At 52.1% G+C, this 18,234-nt stretch overlaps 1 protein-coding gene across 1 annotated transcript in view; it reads left to right on the top strand.

Annotated features, from left to right (window-relative positions):
• LOC132377943 (MAP kinase-activated protein kinase 2-like) overlaps nucleotides 1-18,234 on the top strand; it is a 157,359-nt gene that overhangs the window by 110,852 nt on the left and 28,273 nt on the right. Inside the window, exon 5 of the mRNA XM_059944449.1 lies at nucleotides 2,166-2,292. Within this exon, the coding sequence (XP_059800432.1) occupies nucleotides 2,166-2,292 (127 nt within the window). The remainder of the gene's footprint in view (nucleotides 1-2,165; nucleotides 2,293-18,234) is intronic.

Raw genomic sequence — 18,234 nt, 5'->3', positions numbered from 1 at the left:
CGTAAAAAGGGCCCCCATCTGACTAATTATGACTCTGTGATGTTATTCCAAAAATTAAGAAATTAATTTTAGCCAACACCACAAAACAGGTAATTGGGTCCTTTCAACTGACACAAAATGCTGGTGGAACACAGCAGGCTAGGGAGCATCTATAGGAGAAGCACTGTCGACGTTTTGGGCCGAGACCCTTCGTCAGGGTCCTTTAATCACTGCTCCTGTTCGCACATCTTGTCTGATTTTTTGCTCATGACACAGAGTTAGTTCAACAGGTTTCAATAGGTACATTTACTGTCAGAGAAATGTATACAGTCTACATCCTGAAATGCTTTTTCTTTGCAAACATCCACAAAAACAGAGGAATGCCCCATAGAATGAATGACAGTCAAATGTTAGAATCCGAAAGCCCCCCACAGCTCTCCCCCCCACACACAAGCAGCAACTCGGCAATGACCCCCTCCCCCACCAGCAAAAAAGCATCGGCACCCCCACTGAGTACTCGCGTGCGGCAAAAGATGCATTCAGGATGTTTCTGAAAGTTGAGATGAAGAATTGTGTTAAAACTCCAGACAGATTCTTTGTTCAGAAGTTGATGATGTGTGCTAATAATTAAAAATTAAAGAACACATGGTGGTTCTCACAAATTCCTGTTAATTGGGCCAGTGGTTAATTGGCACAGCTGCTTATTTGGGACAACTGTTAAAGAACAAACAGTTCATGGCTAGCGTCAGGCACGAGCACTGTGAGTGAAGGCGCATGCAAGTGCTTAGAGCAAACAGTTTTAAATAGCGCTAGTGGCACATGTTTGTGTTCAAAGAGCACTGATTTTTGTCACTAATAGTTGGCAATAAGCAGTAACTCAACTCAGAAGTGTTTTGCTCACCATGGTTTCAGGCATTGAGGCCTAGAGAAGCCAGAAATGACTGGGAGTGAAAATGGATTGATTTCACTACTTCAACACATTAGGAACTACAAAGAATTTGAAGATAACAACAATCATCTTGAATGTTACAATGAAAATGAAAATTTGGAGGATGCAATTGTTGAAAGCATTGTATGAAGACGGTCCATTATCTGTTCATTTACAGTCAATCACAAGAACACGGCAGTATACAAATGGATATTTATATTATATTCATATTAATATCAGAGGAAGTGTACAGTTTGCAAGCTGAAACTCTTCATTTGTACAGACATCCACAAAACAAGAAAGGCCACAGAATTAATGATGGAAACATCACGCCTCGAAGCCTCCCCTCCCATCGCACAGACAGCAGCAGAAGCAGCGACCCTCCCTAACAGCAAAAGCCCTCAAAGAGACCTTGAACTGGAGTCAGTGAGAAACTACAGTCTCAGACTGACTCTCCCTCCCCATGGAGGGAAAGAGAGGTCGCCTCTGCAACGAGAGAGGATACCAGCGATTTGCTGTTCTGATGATAAAATCTTGCCTGTCACTTCTCTAAGCAACCTCTCCCCCCCTCCCCCCCCAACCCCTATCTCGGGGACTGACTGGCTCTCACTCTTCAGCAAGAGAGAGAGAGAGGTAGAGGATCGCTCGAGTGTAGGGGCCATCTTCTGACAGCAGCACACACTGCCCATTGCCTCGATGTTTCAGTCTCCCATGATGATTCAGTCAGTGACATTGTCTGCGGGGCAGCTCCCTGAGGGCGGACATGTTCCGGGCCGTTCCTGCAGATAGCAAAGCACCAGGCTGAAGAACTGTAGATCATGGACTCTGGCAGAACCCCAACCACTTTGAAAAGAAAAGACAAATAAGGTGTTTCGTGATGAACTGAAAGAAGTCACCTGAGTCTGCAAAATCCTTTGGTGTCATCTTTCCTGGATCCTCCTCCCCTGTGGATGAGTTCTTCCACCATTAAATATTAAGAACTAATACACAGTTTTATAGTACTGAATTAGTATTGGTAGTGTTCTGATTTGTTCTGTATTTCATTTAGGTACATAATTTGTAACTCAGTTAAATGGTAGCTTGTCTTTTTTATACCTTTTTAACTATTTCCATGAAACTTTGAATAATTGGGACCACTGCTTGATTGGGCCAAAATGTAATGGTCCCGATATGTCCCAGTTAACTGGAATCCACTGTATTTGTATTTTTTAAACAGGATTTTCTCACACATTCTCAATATTTCCTTGAATTTTTGCAGCCAGAAAACTTGTTGTATACAACAAAAGATTTCAACGCAGTCCTCAAACTCACAGATTTTGGGTTTGCCAAAGAAACAACGCTTCACAACTCCCTGGCCACACCCTGTTACACACCATACTATGTTGGTGAGTGTCAAGAGAGTTATTTTCATACTTTGTGAATATCTATGGGGAAAGCAGAAAGATCAATTAACACAGGAACAAGTGAGCGATTGTGCTGGTGTTTGATTGCTGAAACCTTTATAATTAAGGGGCAATGAACCACAGTGAGAAATGTTACTGTAATGGAAAACAAAGTAAAAAGCCACCTGCAAGATAAAATGCTTTTGTAGTTCTTTCAACTCTGGTTTACAATGCTTCAAGTTGCTGAAATTTTGGCAGTCATACACAGATATTAAAAATTATATTGTAGAAATGAAAAAATTACACATTAATGATTATACCCAGTGTGATTTAAAACTCTGGAGACTATACAAATTGGATAATACAGGAAACTTCATGGTTTAAATGCCTTAGGGAAGAATGATAGAGGAGACTGTGATGTGTTGATCTCATTACAATCTTACACTCAGTGGCCACCTTATTAGGCACACCTCTACACCTGCTCGTTAATGCAAATATCTAATCAGCCAATCGAGTGGCAGAACCCAATGCATAAAAGCATGCATTGGTCAAGATGTTCAGTTATTATTCAGATCAAACATCGGAATGGAGAAGACAGACAGTGGAATGATTGTTGGTGCCAGATGGGGTGGTTTGAGTATCTCAGGAAATGCTGATCTCCTGGGATTTTCATGCACAACCGTCTCTAGAGTTTACAGAGAATGGTGCAAAAAAAAAACCCAAAAATGATTAGTGGCAGAGGCGGGGAGTGGGAATAAAAAGATCCTTTTCTGGTTGGCTGCCAGTGAGTCATGGTGTACCACAGGGGTTGGTGCTGGGACCGCTTCTTTTTTATGCTGGATATCAACAATTTAGGTGATGGAATAGATGGCTTTGTTGCCAAGTGTGCAGATGATACGAAGATTGGTGGAGGGGGAGGTAGTGTTGAGGAAACAGGTAGGCTGCAGAAGAAGTTAAACAGATTAGGAGAATGGGCATGAAAGTGACAAATGAAATGCATTGTTGGAAATGCCCATTGTTATACACTTTGGTAGAAATAAATGTGCAGACTATTTTTCTAAACAGGGAGAAAATCCAAAAATCTGAGATGCAAAGGGACTTGAGAGTCCTTGTTCAGAACACTCTAAAGGTTAACTTGCAGGTTGAGTTGGTGGTGAGGAAGGCAAATGCCATGTTAGCATTCATTTCAAGAGGTCTAGAATACAGGAGCAAGGATGTGATGCTGAGGCTTTATAAGGCACTGGTGAGGCCTCACCTTGAGTATTGTTAACACTTTTGTGCTCCTCATCTTAGAAAAGTTGTGCTGGCATTAGAGAGGGTTCAGAGGAGGTTCACAAGGATGATTCTGGGAATGAAAGGGTTAGAATATAGAACATAGAAAGCCTACAGCACAATACAGGTCTTTCGGCCCACAAAGCTGTGCTGAATGTGTCCCTACCTTAAAAATTACCTAGGGTTGCCCATAGCCCTCTATTTTTCTAAGCTCCATGTACCTATCCAGGAGTCTCTTAAAAGAACCTATTGTATCCGACTCCACCACTGTCACCAGCAGCCCATTCCAGGCACTCACCACTCTCTGTATTAAAAGAAAACTTACCCCTGACATCTCCTCTGTACCTACTTCCAAGCACCTTAAAACTGTGCCCTCTCGTGTTAGCCATTTCAGTCCTGGGAAAAAGCCTCTGACTATCCACACAATCAATGCCTCTCATCATCTTGTACACTGTATCAGGTCACCTCCCATCCTCTGTCACTCCAAGGAGAAAAGGCCAAGTTCACTCAACCTATTCTCATAAGGCATGCTCCCCAATCCAGGCAATATCCTTGTAAATCTCCTCTGCACCTTTTCAATAGTTTCCACATCCTTCCTGTAGTGAGGTGACCAGAACTGAGTACAGTACTCCAAGTGGGGTCTGACCAGGGTCCTATATAGCTGCAACATTACCTTTTGGCTCTTAAACTCAATCCCACAGGGTCAACCTGCGCAGCAGTTTTGAGTGTCCAGTGGACTCGAACCCAAGATCCCTCTGATCCTCCACGCTGCCAAGAGTCTTACCATTCATACTATATTCTGCCATCATATTTGACCTACCAAAATGAACCACTTCACACTTATCTGGGTTGAACTCCATCTGCCACTTCTCAGCCCAGTTTTGCATTCTATCAATGTCCCGCTGTAACCTCTGACAGCCCTCCACACTATCCACAACACCTCCAACCTTTGTGTCATCAGCAAACTTACTAACCCATCCCTCCACTTCCTCATCCAGGTCATTTATAAATATCACAAAGAGTAGGGGTCCCAGAACAGATCCCTGAGGCACTCCACTGGTGACCGACCTCCATGCAGAATATGACCCGTCTACAACCACTCTTTGCCTTCTGTGGACAAGCCAATTCTGGATCCACAAAGCAATGTCCCATTGGATCCCATGCCTCCTTACTTTCTCAATAAGCCTTGCATGGGGTACCTTATCATATGAGGAAAGTTTGTTAGCTCTGGGTCTGTACCCAATGGAGTTTGGAAAGTTGAAGAGGGATCTCATTGAAACCTTTCGAATGTTGAGCAGCCTAGATAGAACAGATGTGGAAAGGACGTTTCCCACGGTTGGGAGTCTAGGAAAAGAGGCACAGCCTCAGGATAGAAGGGCACCCTTTCAAAACAGAATGTAGAGAAATTTCTTTAGCCAGAGGGGAGTGAATCGACTACCACAGGCAGCTGTGGAGGCCAGGTGTTGGGTTTATACAAGGCAGAACTTGATAAGTGCTTGATTGGATACGGCATCAAAGGTTACGGAGAGAAGGCTGGGAGTGGGGCTGAGGATGGGGATAAAGGATCAGCTATGATTGAATGGCGGAGCAGACTTGATGGACTAAATGGCCTAATTCTGCTCCGATGTCTTATGGACTGGGAGGTCTGTTCAAGAGTCTGATAACAGTGGATAGCAGCTGCTCTTGAGTCTGGTGGTTTGTTTTTTTATCTTCTGTTATGTGGGAGGGGTCCTTGTTTATGCTGGCTGCTTTCCCAAGGAGTGATAAGTGTAGGCAGGACAGTGCAATGGGTGGGATTGGCTGATGTGGCAGACTGGGAGAGGATCCAGAATCTCTGCAGTCGTTTGTGGTCTTGCACAGAGTAGTTATCGTACAAGATGTGTGATAGCTGCCGTCTCGGGTGTATTTGTTAAAAAATGCTGACATTGGGGATGTACTGAATTTCCATAGCCTCCTGAGAAAGTAAAGACGTTTACCATCTCACAATAAGGCTCTGATAAATTAGGATGCTCAGGACTTTAAGGGTGTCTGACTAGCAGACTTTCTAGATGATTGGATGCTATTGCACCAATACTCTTGATTTAGTTCCCCTTCAAATACCACGCAGTTTGGTAACTAAACTGGTGAACAAGGTCAGCTTATAGGGAGTTGGAATCAGTGTGTGAGAGAGATAGAGGGAACGGTGTTCCCGGTGAGTGACAGGGAGAGAGGGTACGGTGTTCCAGGTGAGTGAGAGGGAGAGAGGGAACTGTGTTCCAGGTGAGTGAGAGGGAGAGAGGGAACAGTGTTCCTGGTGAGTGAGAGGGAGAGAGGGAACGGTGTTCCTGGTGAGTGAGAGGGAGAGAGGGAACGGTGTTCCCGGTGAGTGAGAGGGAGAGAGGGAACGGTGATCCCGGTGAGTGAGAGGGAGAGAGGGAATGATCCCGGTGAGTGAGAGGGAGAGAGGGAACGGTGATCCCGGTGAGTGAGAGGGAGAGAGGGAACGGTGATCCCGGTGAGTGAGAGGGAGAGAGGGAACGGTGATCCCGGTGAGTGAGAGGGAGAGAGGGAACGGTGATCCCGGTGAGTGAGAAGGAGAGAGGGAATGATCCCGGTGAGTGAGAGGGAGAGAGGGAATGGTGATCCCGGTGAGTGAGAGGGAGAGAGGGAACGGTGATCCCGGTGAGTGAGAGGGAGAGAGGGAATGATCCCGGTGAGTGAGAGGGAGAGAGGGAATGGTGATCCTGGTGAGTGAGAGGGAGAGAGGGAATGATCCCGGTGAGTGAGAGGGAGAGAGGGAATGATCCCGGTGAGTGAGAGGGAGAGAGGGAACGGTGATCCCGGTGGGTGAGAGGGAGAGAGGGAACAGAGATCCCAGAGTTTTAGAGGGTGAGAGGGAACAGCAAACATTTTTGTGGTGATGCAGAGAGTGAACTGTTGGGATCTCTAAAACATACAATGATGTAAGTTGAAAGGTCAATCAGCAGCTGAAGCCTGGAGGCATGTGCTGTGGTTGGAGGACTGCTTGTGCTTGCGGCTGGGCTGATGGGAGAGAGGAACCAAGCTTGTTCTGCTGTTTTTGCTTTGTCACTTGGTATGTTGTGTTTTGTTGCGTTCTGCGTCATCCTGCCGAGCATGGTGGACATACTACGCTGTGCCGGAGTGTGTAGCAACACTTGTAGGCTACACTCAGCACATCCTAAGGTTGTTAACACAAACAACACGTTTCACTGAATGTTCTGATGTCCAAGTGACAAATAAATGAATCTGAATCAATGAATTATCTGCGTTTTTATTTCAGTAAGGGGAAGAAAATTATAGGCTAGAGAACCTCAGCCTGTTGACTTTGGGAGGCCTGTCGTCTTCCCTGTGTCTCGTTGAATTGGCCTCAGTCTAAAAAGTTGATGATGTAGGTGAGGCTGACTGAGCAAAGCACTGTGGCTGAGAGCTTACGGGCATTGGGCAGCTCATTGCAGATCTGAAGCCTGTAGTTTACCAGTAAAACGTCGTCTGGATGAAAGGCCCACCATCCGTCTTTAGGGTTTACTGAGAGTCAGCCCAAGTTACTACAGTTAGATGTCATAGAACATAGAACTTTATGATGTTGTGCTGACCTTTAAACCTACTCTAATACAACACAATCTCCCCTCCCACATAGCTCTCCATTTTTCTATCATTCCACCTCAGAGTTTCTTCAATGTCCCTAATACATCTGCCACTACCACCACCCTAGCAGGGAGTTCATGCATTCATCACTCTCCACACATTCACCACCCTCAGCGTAAAGGAGTACCATGCATTCACTGCCCTCCGCGTAAAGGAGTTCCACGCGTTCACCGCCCTCCGCGTAAAGGAGTTCCACGCGTTCACCGCCCTCCGCGTAATTGAGTTCCACGTGTTCACCGCCCTCCGTGTAAAGGAGCTCCACGTGTTCACCGCCCTCCGTGTAAAGGAGTTCCACGTGCTCACCGCCCTCCCCGTAAAGGAGTTCCACACGTTCACCGCCCTCAGCGTAACGGAGTTCCACGCGTTCACCGCCCTCAGCGTAACGGAGTTCCACGCATTCACCGCCCTCCGTGTAAAGGAGTTCCACGTGCTCACCGCCCTCCACGTAAAGGAGTTCCACACGTTCACCGCCCTCAGCGTAACGGAGTTCCACGCGTTCACCGCCCTCAGCGTAACGGAGTTCCACGCGTTCACCGCCCTCCGCGTAACGGAGTTCCACGCGTTCACTGCCCTCCGCATAAAGGAGTTCCACGCGTTCACTGCCCTCAGCGTAAAGGAGTTCCACGTGTTCACTGCCCTCCGTGTAAAGGAGTTCCACGCGTTCACCACCCTCCGCGTAAAGGAGTTCCACACGTTCACCGCCCTCCGCGTAAAGGAGTTCCACGCGTTCACCGCCCTCCGCGTAAAGGAGTTCCACGCGTTCACTGCCCTCGGCGTAAAGGAGTTCCACGCGTTCACCGCCCTCTGCGTAAAGGAGTTCCATGCGTTCACTGCCCTCCGCGTAAAGGAGTTCCACGCGTTCACCGCCCTCCACGTAAAGGAGTTCCACGCGTTCACCGCCCTCCACGTAAAGGAGTTCCACTCATTCACCACCCTCTGTGTAAAGGAGTTCCACGCATTCACCGCCCTCCGCGTAAAGGAGTTCCACGCATTCACCGCCCTCCACGTAAAGGAGTTCCACTCATTCACCACCCTCCACGTAAAGGAGTTCCACTCATTCACCACCCTCCGCATAAAGGAGTTCCACGCGTTCACTGCCCTCAGCGTAAAGGAGTTCCACGCGTTCACCGCCCTCCGCGTAATTGAGTTCCACGCGTTCACCGCCCTCCGCGTAAAGGAGTTCCACACATTCACCGCCCTCCGCGTAAAGGAGTTCCACGCGTTCACTGCCCTCAGCGTAAAGGAGTTCCACGCGTTCACCGCCCTCTGCGTAAAGGATTTCCACGCGTTCACCGCCCTCCGCGTAAAGGAGTTCCACGTGTTCACCGCCCTCCGCCTAATTGAGTTCCACGCGTTCACCGCCCTCCGAGTAAAGGAGTTCCACTCGTTCACCACCATCTGTGTAAAGGAGTTCCACGCGTTCACCGCCCTCCGCATAAAGGAGTTCCACTCGTTCACCACCCTCTGTGTAAAGGAGTTCCACGCGTTCACTGCCCTCCGCATAAAGGAGTTCCACACATTCACCGCCCTCCGCGTAAAGGAGTTCCACTCGTTCACCACCCTCTGTGTAAAGGAGTTCCACGCGTTCACTGCCCTCCGCATAAAGGAGTTCCACTCATTCACCACCCTCTGTGTAAAGGAGTTCCACGCATTCACTGCCCTCCGCGTAAAGGAGTTCCACGCGTTCACTGCCCTCCGCGTAAAGGAGTTCCACGTGTTCACTGCCCTCCGTGTAAAGGAGTTCCACGCGTTCACCACCCTCCGCGTAAAGGAGTTCCACGCGTTCACCGCCCTCTGCATAAAGGAGTTCCATGCGTTCACTGCCCTCCGTGTAAAGGAGTTCCACACATTCACCGCCCTCCGCGTAAAGGAGTTCCACGCGTTCACCGCCCTCCACGTAAAGGAGTTCCACACATTCACCACCCTCTGTGTAAAGGAGTTCCACACATTCACCGCCCTCCACGTAATTGAGTTCCACACGTTCAGCGCCCTCCACGTAAAGGAGTTCCACACATTCACCGCCCTCCGCGTAAAGGAGTTCCACACATTCACCACCCTCTGTGTAAAGGAGTTCCACACATTCACCGCCCTCCACGTAAAGGAGTTCCACGCGTTCACTGCCCTCAACGTAAAGGAGTTCCACTCGTTCACCGCCCTCCGCGTAAAGGAGTTCCACGCGTTCACTGCCCTCAGTGTAAAGGAGTTCCACACATTCACCACCCTCTGTGTAAAGGAGTTCCACACGTTCACCGCCCTCCGCGTAATTGAGTTCCACACATTCACCGACCTCTGTGTAAAGGAGTTCCACGCGTTCACCGCCCTCCATGTAAAGGAGTTCCACACATTCACCGCCCTCCGCGTAAAGGAGTTCCACACGTTCACCGCCCTCAGCGTAAAGGAGTTCCACGCGTTCACCTCCCTCCACGTAAAGGAGTTCCACGTGTTCACCGCCCTCAGCGTAAAGGAGTTCCACGCGTTCACCACCCTCCACGTAAAGGAGTTCCACGCATTCACCGCCCTCCGCGTAAAGGAGTTCCACGCGTTCACCGCCCTCCGCGTAAAGGAGTTCCACGCGTTCACCGCCCTCCGCGTAAAGGAGTTCCATGCGTTCACCGCCCTCCACGTAAAGGAGTTCCACTCGTTTACCACCCTCTGTGTAAAGGAGTTCCACTTGTTCACCACCCTCTGTGTAAAGGAGTTCCACGCGTTCACCGCCCTCAGTGTAAAGGAGTTCCACGCATTCACCGCCCTCCGCGTAATTGAGTTCCACACGTTCACCACCCTCCGCTTAAAGAAGTTCCACGTGTTCACCGCCCTCAGTGTAACGGAGTTCCACGTGTTCACCGCCCTCCACGTAATTGAGTTCCACACGTTCACCGCCCTCCACGTAATTGAGTTCCACACGTTCACCGCCCTCCACGTAAAGGAGTTCCACACATTCACCGCCCTCCACGTAATTGAGTTCCACACGTTCACCGCCCTCCACGTAAAGGAGTTCCACGCGTTCACCGCCCTCCACGTAAAGGAGTTCCACACGTTCACCGCCCTCCGCGTAATTGAGTTCCATGCGTTCACCGCCCTCCGCGTAAAGGAGTTCCACGCGTTCACCGCCCTCCACGTAAAGGAGTTCCACTCATTCACCACCCTCTGTGTAAAGGAGTTCCACGCGTTCACCGCCCTCCGCGTAAAGGAGTTCCACGCGTTCACCGCCCTCCACGTAAAGTTCCACTCATTCACCGCCCTCTGTGTAAAGGAGTTCCATGCGTTCACCGCCCTCCACTTAATTGAGTTCCACGCGTTCACTGCCCTCAGTGTAAAGGAGTTCCACCCATTCACCACCCTCCGCGTAAAGGAGTTCCACGCGTTCACCGCCCTCCATGTAAAGGAGTTCCACACGTTCACCGCCCTCCGCGTAAAGGAGTTCCACACATTCACCGCCCTCCACGTAATTGAGTTCCACACGTTCAGCGCCCTCCACGTAAAGGAGTTCCACACATTCACCGCCCTCCGCGTAAAGGAGTTCCACACATTCACCGCCCTCCGCGTAAAGGAGTTCCGCACATTCACCGACCTCTGTGTAAAGGAGTTCCACACATTCACTGCCCTCCACGTAAAGGAGTTCCACGCGTTCACTGCCCTCAACGTAAAGGAGTTCCACACATTCACCACCCTCTGTGTAAAGGAGTTCCACACATTCACTGCCCTCCACGTAAAGGAGTTCCACGCGTTCACTGCCCTCAACGTAAAGGAGTTCCACACATTCACCACCCTCTGTGTAAAGGAGTTCCACGCGTTCACTGCCCTCCACTTAATTGAGTTCCATGCGTTCACTGCCCTCAGCGTAAAGGAGTTCCACACATTCACCACCCTCTGTGTAAAGGAGTTCCACGCGTTCACTGCCCTCAACGTAAAGGAGTTCCACACATTCACCGCCCTCCGCGTAAAGGAGTTCCACACATTCACCGCCCTCCGCGTAAAGGAGTTCCACACGTTCACCGCCCTCCGCGTAAAGGAGTTCCATGCGTTCACTGCCCTCAGTGTAAAGGAGTTCCACACGTTCACCGCCCTCCGCGTAATTGAGTTCCACACGTTCACCGCCCTCCGCGTAAAGGAGTTCCATGCGTTCACTGCCCTCCGCGTAAAGGAGTTCCACACATTCACCGCCCTCCACGTAAAGGAGTTCCATGCGTTCACTGCCCTCAGCGTAAAGGAGTTCCACACATTCACCACCCTCTGTGTAAAGGAGTTCCACACGTTCACCGCCCTCCGCGTAAAGGAGTTCCACGCGTTCACTGCCCTCAGTGTAAAGGAGTTCCACACATTCACCACCCTCTGTGTAAAGGAGTTCCACACGTTCACCGCCCTCCGCGTAAAGGAGTTCCACATGTTCACCGCCCTCCGCGTAAAGGAGTTCCATGCGTTCACCGCCCTCCGCGTAAAGGAGTTCCACACATTCACCGCCCTCCGCGTAAAGGAGTTCCACACGTTCACCGCCCTCCGCGTAAAGGAGTTCCATGCGTTCACTGCCCTCAGTGTAAAGGAGTTCCACACATTCACCACCCTCTGTGTAAAGGAGTTCCACACGTTCACCGCCCTCCGCGTAATTGAGTTCCACACGTTCACCGCCCTCCGCGTAAAGGAGTTCCATGCGTTCACTGCCCTCAGTGTAAAGGAGTTCCACACATTCACCACCCTCTGTGTAAAGGAGTTCCACGCATTCACTGCCCTCCGCGTAAAGGAGTTCCACGCGTTCACTGCCCTCCGCGTAAAGGAGTTCCACGTGTTCACTGCCCTCCGTGTAAAGGAGTTCCACGCGTTCACCACCCTCCGCGTAAAGGAGTTCCACGCGTTCACCGCCCTCTGCATAAAGGAGTTCCATGCGTTCACTGCCCTCCGTGTAAAGGAGTTCCACACATTCACCGCCCTCCGCGTAAAGGAGTTCCACGCGTTCACCACCCTCTGTGTAAAGGAGTTCCACACATTCACCACCCTCTGTGTAAAGGAGTTCCACACATTCACCGCCCTCCACGTAAAGGAGTTCCACACATTCACCACCCTCCGCGTAAAGGAGTTCCACACATTCACCGCCCTCCACGTAAAGGAGTTCCACACATTCACCGCCCTCCGCGTAAAGGAGTTCCACACATTCACCGCCCTCCGCGTAAAGGAGTTCCACACATTCACCACCCTCTGTGTAAAGGAGTTCCACACATTCACCGCCCTCCACGTAAAGGAGTTCCACGCGTTCACTGCCCTCAACGTAAAGGAGTTCCACACATTCACCGCCCTCCGCGTAAAGGAGTTCCACACATTCACCACCCTCTGTGTAAAGGAGTTCCACACGTTCACCGCCCTCCGCGTAAAGGAGTTCCACGCGTTCACTGCCCTCAGTGTAAAGGAGTTCCACACATTCACCACCCTCTGTGTAAAGGAGTTCCACACATTCACCGCCCTCCGCGTAAAGGAGTTCCACACGTTCACTGCCCTCAACGTAAAGGAGTTCCACACATTCACCGCCCTCCGCGTAAAGGAGTTCCACACATTCACCACCCTCTGTGTAAAGGAGTTCCACACGTTCACCGCCCTCCGCGTAAAGGAGTTCCACGCGTTCACTGCCCTCAGTGTAAAGGAGTTCCACGCGTTCACCGCCCTCCGCGTAATTGAGTTCCACACATTCACCGACCTCTGTGTAAAGGAGTTCCACGCGTTCACCGCCCTCCATGTAAAGGAGTTCCACACATTCACCGCCCTCCGCGTAAAGGAGTTCCACACGTTCACCGCCCTCAGCGTAAAGGAGTTCCACGCGTTCACCTCCCTCCACGTAAAGGAGTTCCACGTGTTCACCGCCCTCAGCGTAAAGGAGTTCCACGCGTTCACCACCCTCCACGTAAAGGAGTTCCACGCATTCACCGCCCTCCGCGTAAAGGAGTTCCACGCGTTCACCGCCCTCCGCGTAAAGGAGTTCCACGCGTTCACCGCCCTCCGCGTAAAGGAGTTCCATGCGTTCACCGCCCTCCACGTAAAGGAGTTCCACTCGTTTACCACCCTCTGTGTAAAGGAGTTCCACTTGTTCACCACCCTCTGTGTAAAGGAGTTCCACGCGTTCACCGCCCTCAGTGTAAAGGAGTTCCACGCGTTCACCGCCCTCCGCGTAATTGAGTTCCACACGTTCACCACCCTCCGCTTAAAGAAGTTCCACGTGTTCACCGCCCTCAGTGTAACGGAGTTCCACGTGTTCACCGCCCTCCACGTAATTGAGTTCCACACGTTCACCGCCCTCCACGTAATTGAGTTCCACACGTTCACCGCCCTCCACGTAAAGGAGTTCCACACATTCACCGCCCTCCACGTAATTGAGTTCCACACGTTCACCGCCCTCCACGTAAAGGAGTTCCACGCGTTCACCGCCCTCCACGTAAAGGAGTTCCACACGTTCACCGCCCTCCGCGTAATTGAGTTCCATGCGTTCACCGCCCTCCGCGTAAAGGAGTTCCACGCGTTCACCGCCCTCCACGTAAAGGAGTTCCACTCATTCACCACCCTCTGTGTAAAGGAGTTCCACGCGTTCACCGCCCTCCGCGTAAAGGAGTTCCACGCGTTCACCGCCCTCCACGTAAAGTTCCACTCATTCACCGCCCTCTGTGTAAAGGAGTTCCATGCGTTCACCGCCCTCCACTTAATTGAGTTCCACGCGTTCACTGCCCTCAGTGTAAAGGAGTTCCACCCATTCACCACCCTCCGCGTAAAGGAGTTCCACGCGTTCACCGCCCTCCATGTAAAGGAGTTCCACACGTTCACCGCCCTCCGCGTAAAGGAGTTCCACACATTCACCACCCTCCGCGTAAAGGAGTTCCACACATTCACCACCCTCTGTGTAAAGGAGTTCCACACATTCACCGCCCTCCACGTAATTGAGTTCCACACGTTCAGCGCCCTCCACGTAAAGGAGTTCCACACATTCACCGCCCTCTGTGTAAAGGAGTTCCACACATTCACTGCCCTCCACGTAAAGGAGTTCCACGCGTTCACTGCCCTCAACGTAAAGGAGTTCCACACATTCACCACCCTCTGTGTAAAGGAGTTCCACACGTTCACCGCCCTCCGCGTAAAGGAGTTCCACGCGTTCACTGCCCTCCACTTAATTGAGTTCCATGCGTTCACTGCCCTCAGCGTAAAGGAGTTCCACACATTCACCACCCTCTGTGTAAAGGAGTTCCACATGTTCACCGCCCTCCGCGTAAAGGAGTTCCATGCGTTCACTGCCCTCAGCGTAAAGGAGTTCCACACATTCACCGCCCTCCGCGTAAAGGAGTTCCACACGTTCACCGCCCTCCGCGTAAAGGAGTTCCATGCGTTCACTGCCCTCAGTGTAAAGGAGTTCCACACGTTCACCGCCCTCCGCGTAATTGAGTTCCACACGTTCACCGCCCTCCGCGTAAAGGAGTTCCATGCGTTCACTGCCCTCCGCGTAAAGGAGTTCCACACATTCACCGCCCTCCACGTAAAGGAGTTCCATGCGTTCACTGCCCTCAGCGTAAAGGAGTTCCACACATTCACCACCCTCTGTGTAAAGGAGTTCCACACGTTCACCGCCCTCCGCGTAAAGGAGTTCCACGCGTTCACTGCCCTCAGTGTAAAGGAGTTCCACACATTCACCACCCTCTGTGTAAAGGAGTTCCACACGTTCACCGCCCTCCGCGTAAAGGAGTTCCACATGTTCACCGCCCTCCGCGTAAAGGAGTTCCATGCGTTCACCGCCCTCCGCGTAAAGGAGTTCCACACATTCACCGCCCTCCGCGTAAAGGAGTTCCACACGTTCACCGCCCTCCGCGTAAAGGAGTTCCATGCGTTCACTGCCCTCAGTGTAAAGGAGTTCCACACATTCACCACCCTCTGTGTAAAGGAGTTCCACACGTTCACCGCCCTCCGCGTAATTGAGTTCCACACGTTCACCGCCCTCCGCGTAAAGGAGTTCCATGCGTTCACTGCCCTCTGCGTAAAGGAGTTCCACACATTCACCGCCCTCTGTGTAAAGGAGTTCCACGCGTTCACCGCCCTCCATGTAAAGGAGTTCCACACGTTCACCGCCCTCCGCGTAAAGGAGTTCCACACGTTCACCGCCCTCCGCGTAAAGGAGTTCCACACGTTCACCGCCCTCCGCGTAAAGGAGTTCCATGCGTTCACTGCCCTCAGTGTAAAGGAGTTCCACACATTCACCACCCTCTGCGTAAAGGAGTTCCACACATTCACCGCCCTCTGTGTAAAGGAGTTCCACGCGTTCACCGCCCTCCATGTAAAGGAGTTCCACGCGTTCACCGCCCTCAGCGTAAAGGAGTTCCACGTGTTCACTGCCCTCAGCGTAAGGGAGTTCCACGCGTTCACCACCCTCCACGTAAAGGAGTTCCACGCGTTCACCGCCCTCCGCGTAAAGGAGTTCCACGCGTTCACCGCCCTCCGCGTAAAGGAGTTCCACGCGTTCACCCCCTCTGCGTAAAGGAGTTCCACGCGTTCACCGCCCTCAGCGTAAAGGAGTTCCACGCGTTCACCGCCCTCCACTTAAAGGAGTTCCAAGCGTTCACCGCCCTCCACGTAAAGGAGTTCCACTCGTTTACCACCCTCTGTGTAAAGGAGTTCCACGCGTTCACCACCCTCTGTGTAAAGGAGTTCCACGCGTTCACCGCCCTCCGCGTAATTGAGTTCCACACGTTCACCACCCTCCACGTAAAGCAGTTCCATGCGTTCACCACCCTCTGTGTAAAGGAGTTCCACTTGTTCACCACCCTCTGTGTAAAGGAGTTCCACGCGTTCACCGCCCTCAGTGTAAAGGAGTTCCACGCGTTCACCGCCCTCCACGTAAAGGAGTTCCATGCGTTCACCGCCCTCCGCGTAAAGGAGTTCCACGCGTTCACCGCCCTCAGCGTAATTGAGATCCACGCGTTCACCGCCCTCCGCGTAAAGGAGTTCCACACGTTCACCGCCCTCAGCGTAATTGAGTTCCATGCGTTCACCGCCCTCCGCGTAAAGGAGTTCCACACGTTCACCGCCCTCTGCGTAATTGAGTTCCACGCGTTCACCGCCCTCCACGTAAAGGAGTTCCATGCGTTCACCGCCCTCCGCGTAAAGGAGTTCCGCACATTCACCGCCCTCCGCGTAAAGGAGTTCCACGCGTTCACCGCCCTCCGCGTAAAGGAGCTCCACTCGTTCACCACCCTCCGCGTAAAGGAGTTCCACACATTCACCGCCCTCCGCGTAACGGAGTTCCACTTGTTCACCACCCTCCGCGTAAAGGAGTTCCACGCGTTCACCGCCCTCCGCGTAAAGGAGTTCCGCACATTCACCGCCCTCCGCGTAAAGGAGCTCCACTCGTTCACCACCCTCCGCGTAAAGGAGTTCCACACAATCACCGCCCTCCGCGTAACGGAGTTCCACTTGTTCACCACCCTCCGCGTAAAGGAGTTCCACGCTTTCACCGCCCTCCGCGTAAAGGAGTTCCACACATTCACCGCCCTCCGCATAACGGAGTTCCACTCGTTCACCACCCTCCACGTAAAGGAGTTCCACGCGTTCACCGCCCTCCACGTAAAGGAGTTCCACGCGTTCACCGCCCTCCACTTAATTGAGTTCCACGCGTTCACTGCCCTCAGCGTAAAGGAGTTCCACGCGTTCACCACCCTCTGTGTAAAGGAGTTCCACACATTCACCGCCCTCCGCGTAAAGGAGTTCCACACATTCACCGCCCTCCACGTAATTGATTTCCACGCGTTCACCGCCCTCCACGTAAAGGAGTTCCACGCGTTCACTGCCCTCCGCGTAAAGGAGTTCCACACATTCACCGCCCTCCGCGTAAAGGAGTTCCACACGTTCACCGCCCTCCGCGTAAAGGAGTTCCACGCGTTCACCGCCCTCCGCGTAAAGGAGTTCCACGCGTTCACCGCCCTCCGCGTAATTGAGTTCCACGCGTTCACCGCCCTCCGCGTAAAGGAGTTGCACACATTCACCGCCCTCCACGTAAAGGAGTTCCACACATTCACCGCCCTCCGCATAAAGGAGTTCCACACATTCACCGCCCTCCGCGTAAAGGAGTTGCACACATTCACCGCCCTCCACGTAAAGGAGTTCCACACATTCACCGCCCTCCACGTAAAGGAGTTCCACACGTTCACCGCCCTCAGCGTAATTGAGTTCCACGCGTTCACCGCCCTCCGCGTAAATGAGTTCCACACGTTCACCGCCCTCCGCGTAATTGAGTTCCACGCGTTCACCGCCCTCCACGTAAAGGAGTTCCACGCGTTCACCGCCCTCTGCGTAAAGGAGTTCCGCACATTCACCGCCCTCCGCGTAAAGGAGTTCCACACGTTCACCGCCCTCTGCGTAATTGAGTTCCACACGTTCACTGCCCTCAGCGTAAAGGAGTTCCACGCGTTCACCGCCCTCCGCGTAAAGGAGTTCCGCACATTCACCGCCCTCCACGTAAAGGAGTTCCACGCATTCAATGCCCTCCGCGTAAAGGAGTTCCACGCGTTCACCCCCCTCCACGTAAAGGAGTTCCACTCGTTCACCGCCCTCCGCGTAAAGGAGCTCCACTCGTTCACCACCCTCCGCGTAAAGGAGCTCCACTCGTTCACCGCCCTCCGCGTAAAGGAGTTCCACTCGTTCACCACCCTCCGCGTAAAGGAGTTCCACACATTCACCGCCCTCCGCGTAAAGGAGTTCCACGCGTTCACCGCCCTCCGCGTAAAGGAGCTCCACTCGTTCACCGCCCTCCGCGTACAGGAGTTCCACTCGTTCACCACCCTCCGCGTAAAGGAGTTCCACACATTCACCGCCCTCCGCGTAAAGGAGTTCCACGCGTTCACCGCCCTCCGCGTAAAGGAGTTCCACACATTCACCGCCCTCCGCGTAACGGAGTTCCACTCGTTCACCACCCTCCACGTAAAGGAGTTCCACGCGTTCACCGCCCTCCACGTAAAGGAGTTCCACGCGTTCACCGCCCTCTGCGTAATTGAGTTCCACGCGTTCACCGCCCTC

The sequence above is a fragment of the Hypanus sabinus genome, chromosome 19 (assembly GCF_030144855.1).
Source record: "Hypanus sabinus isolate sHypSab1 chromosome 19, sHypSab1.hap1, whole genome shotgun sequence".
In the NCBI taxonomy this organism is placed as follows: Eukaryota; Metazoa; Chordata; class Chondrichthyes; order Myliobatiformes; family Dasyatidae; genus Hypanus; species Hypanus sabinus.
The sequence above is the reverse complement of the archived record's forward strand: the minus strand, read 5'-3'. Positions and strand labels throughout refer to the sequence as shown.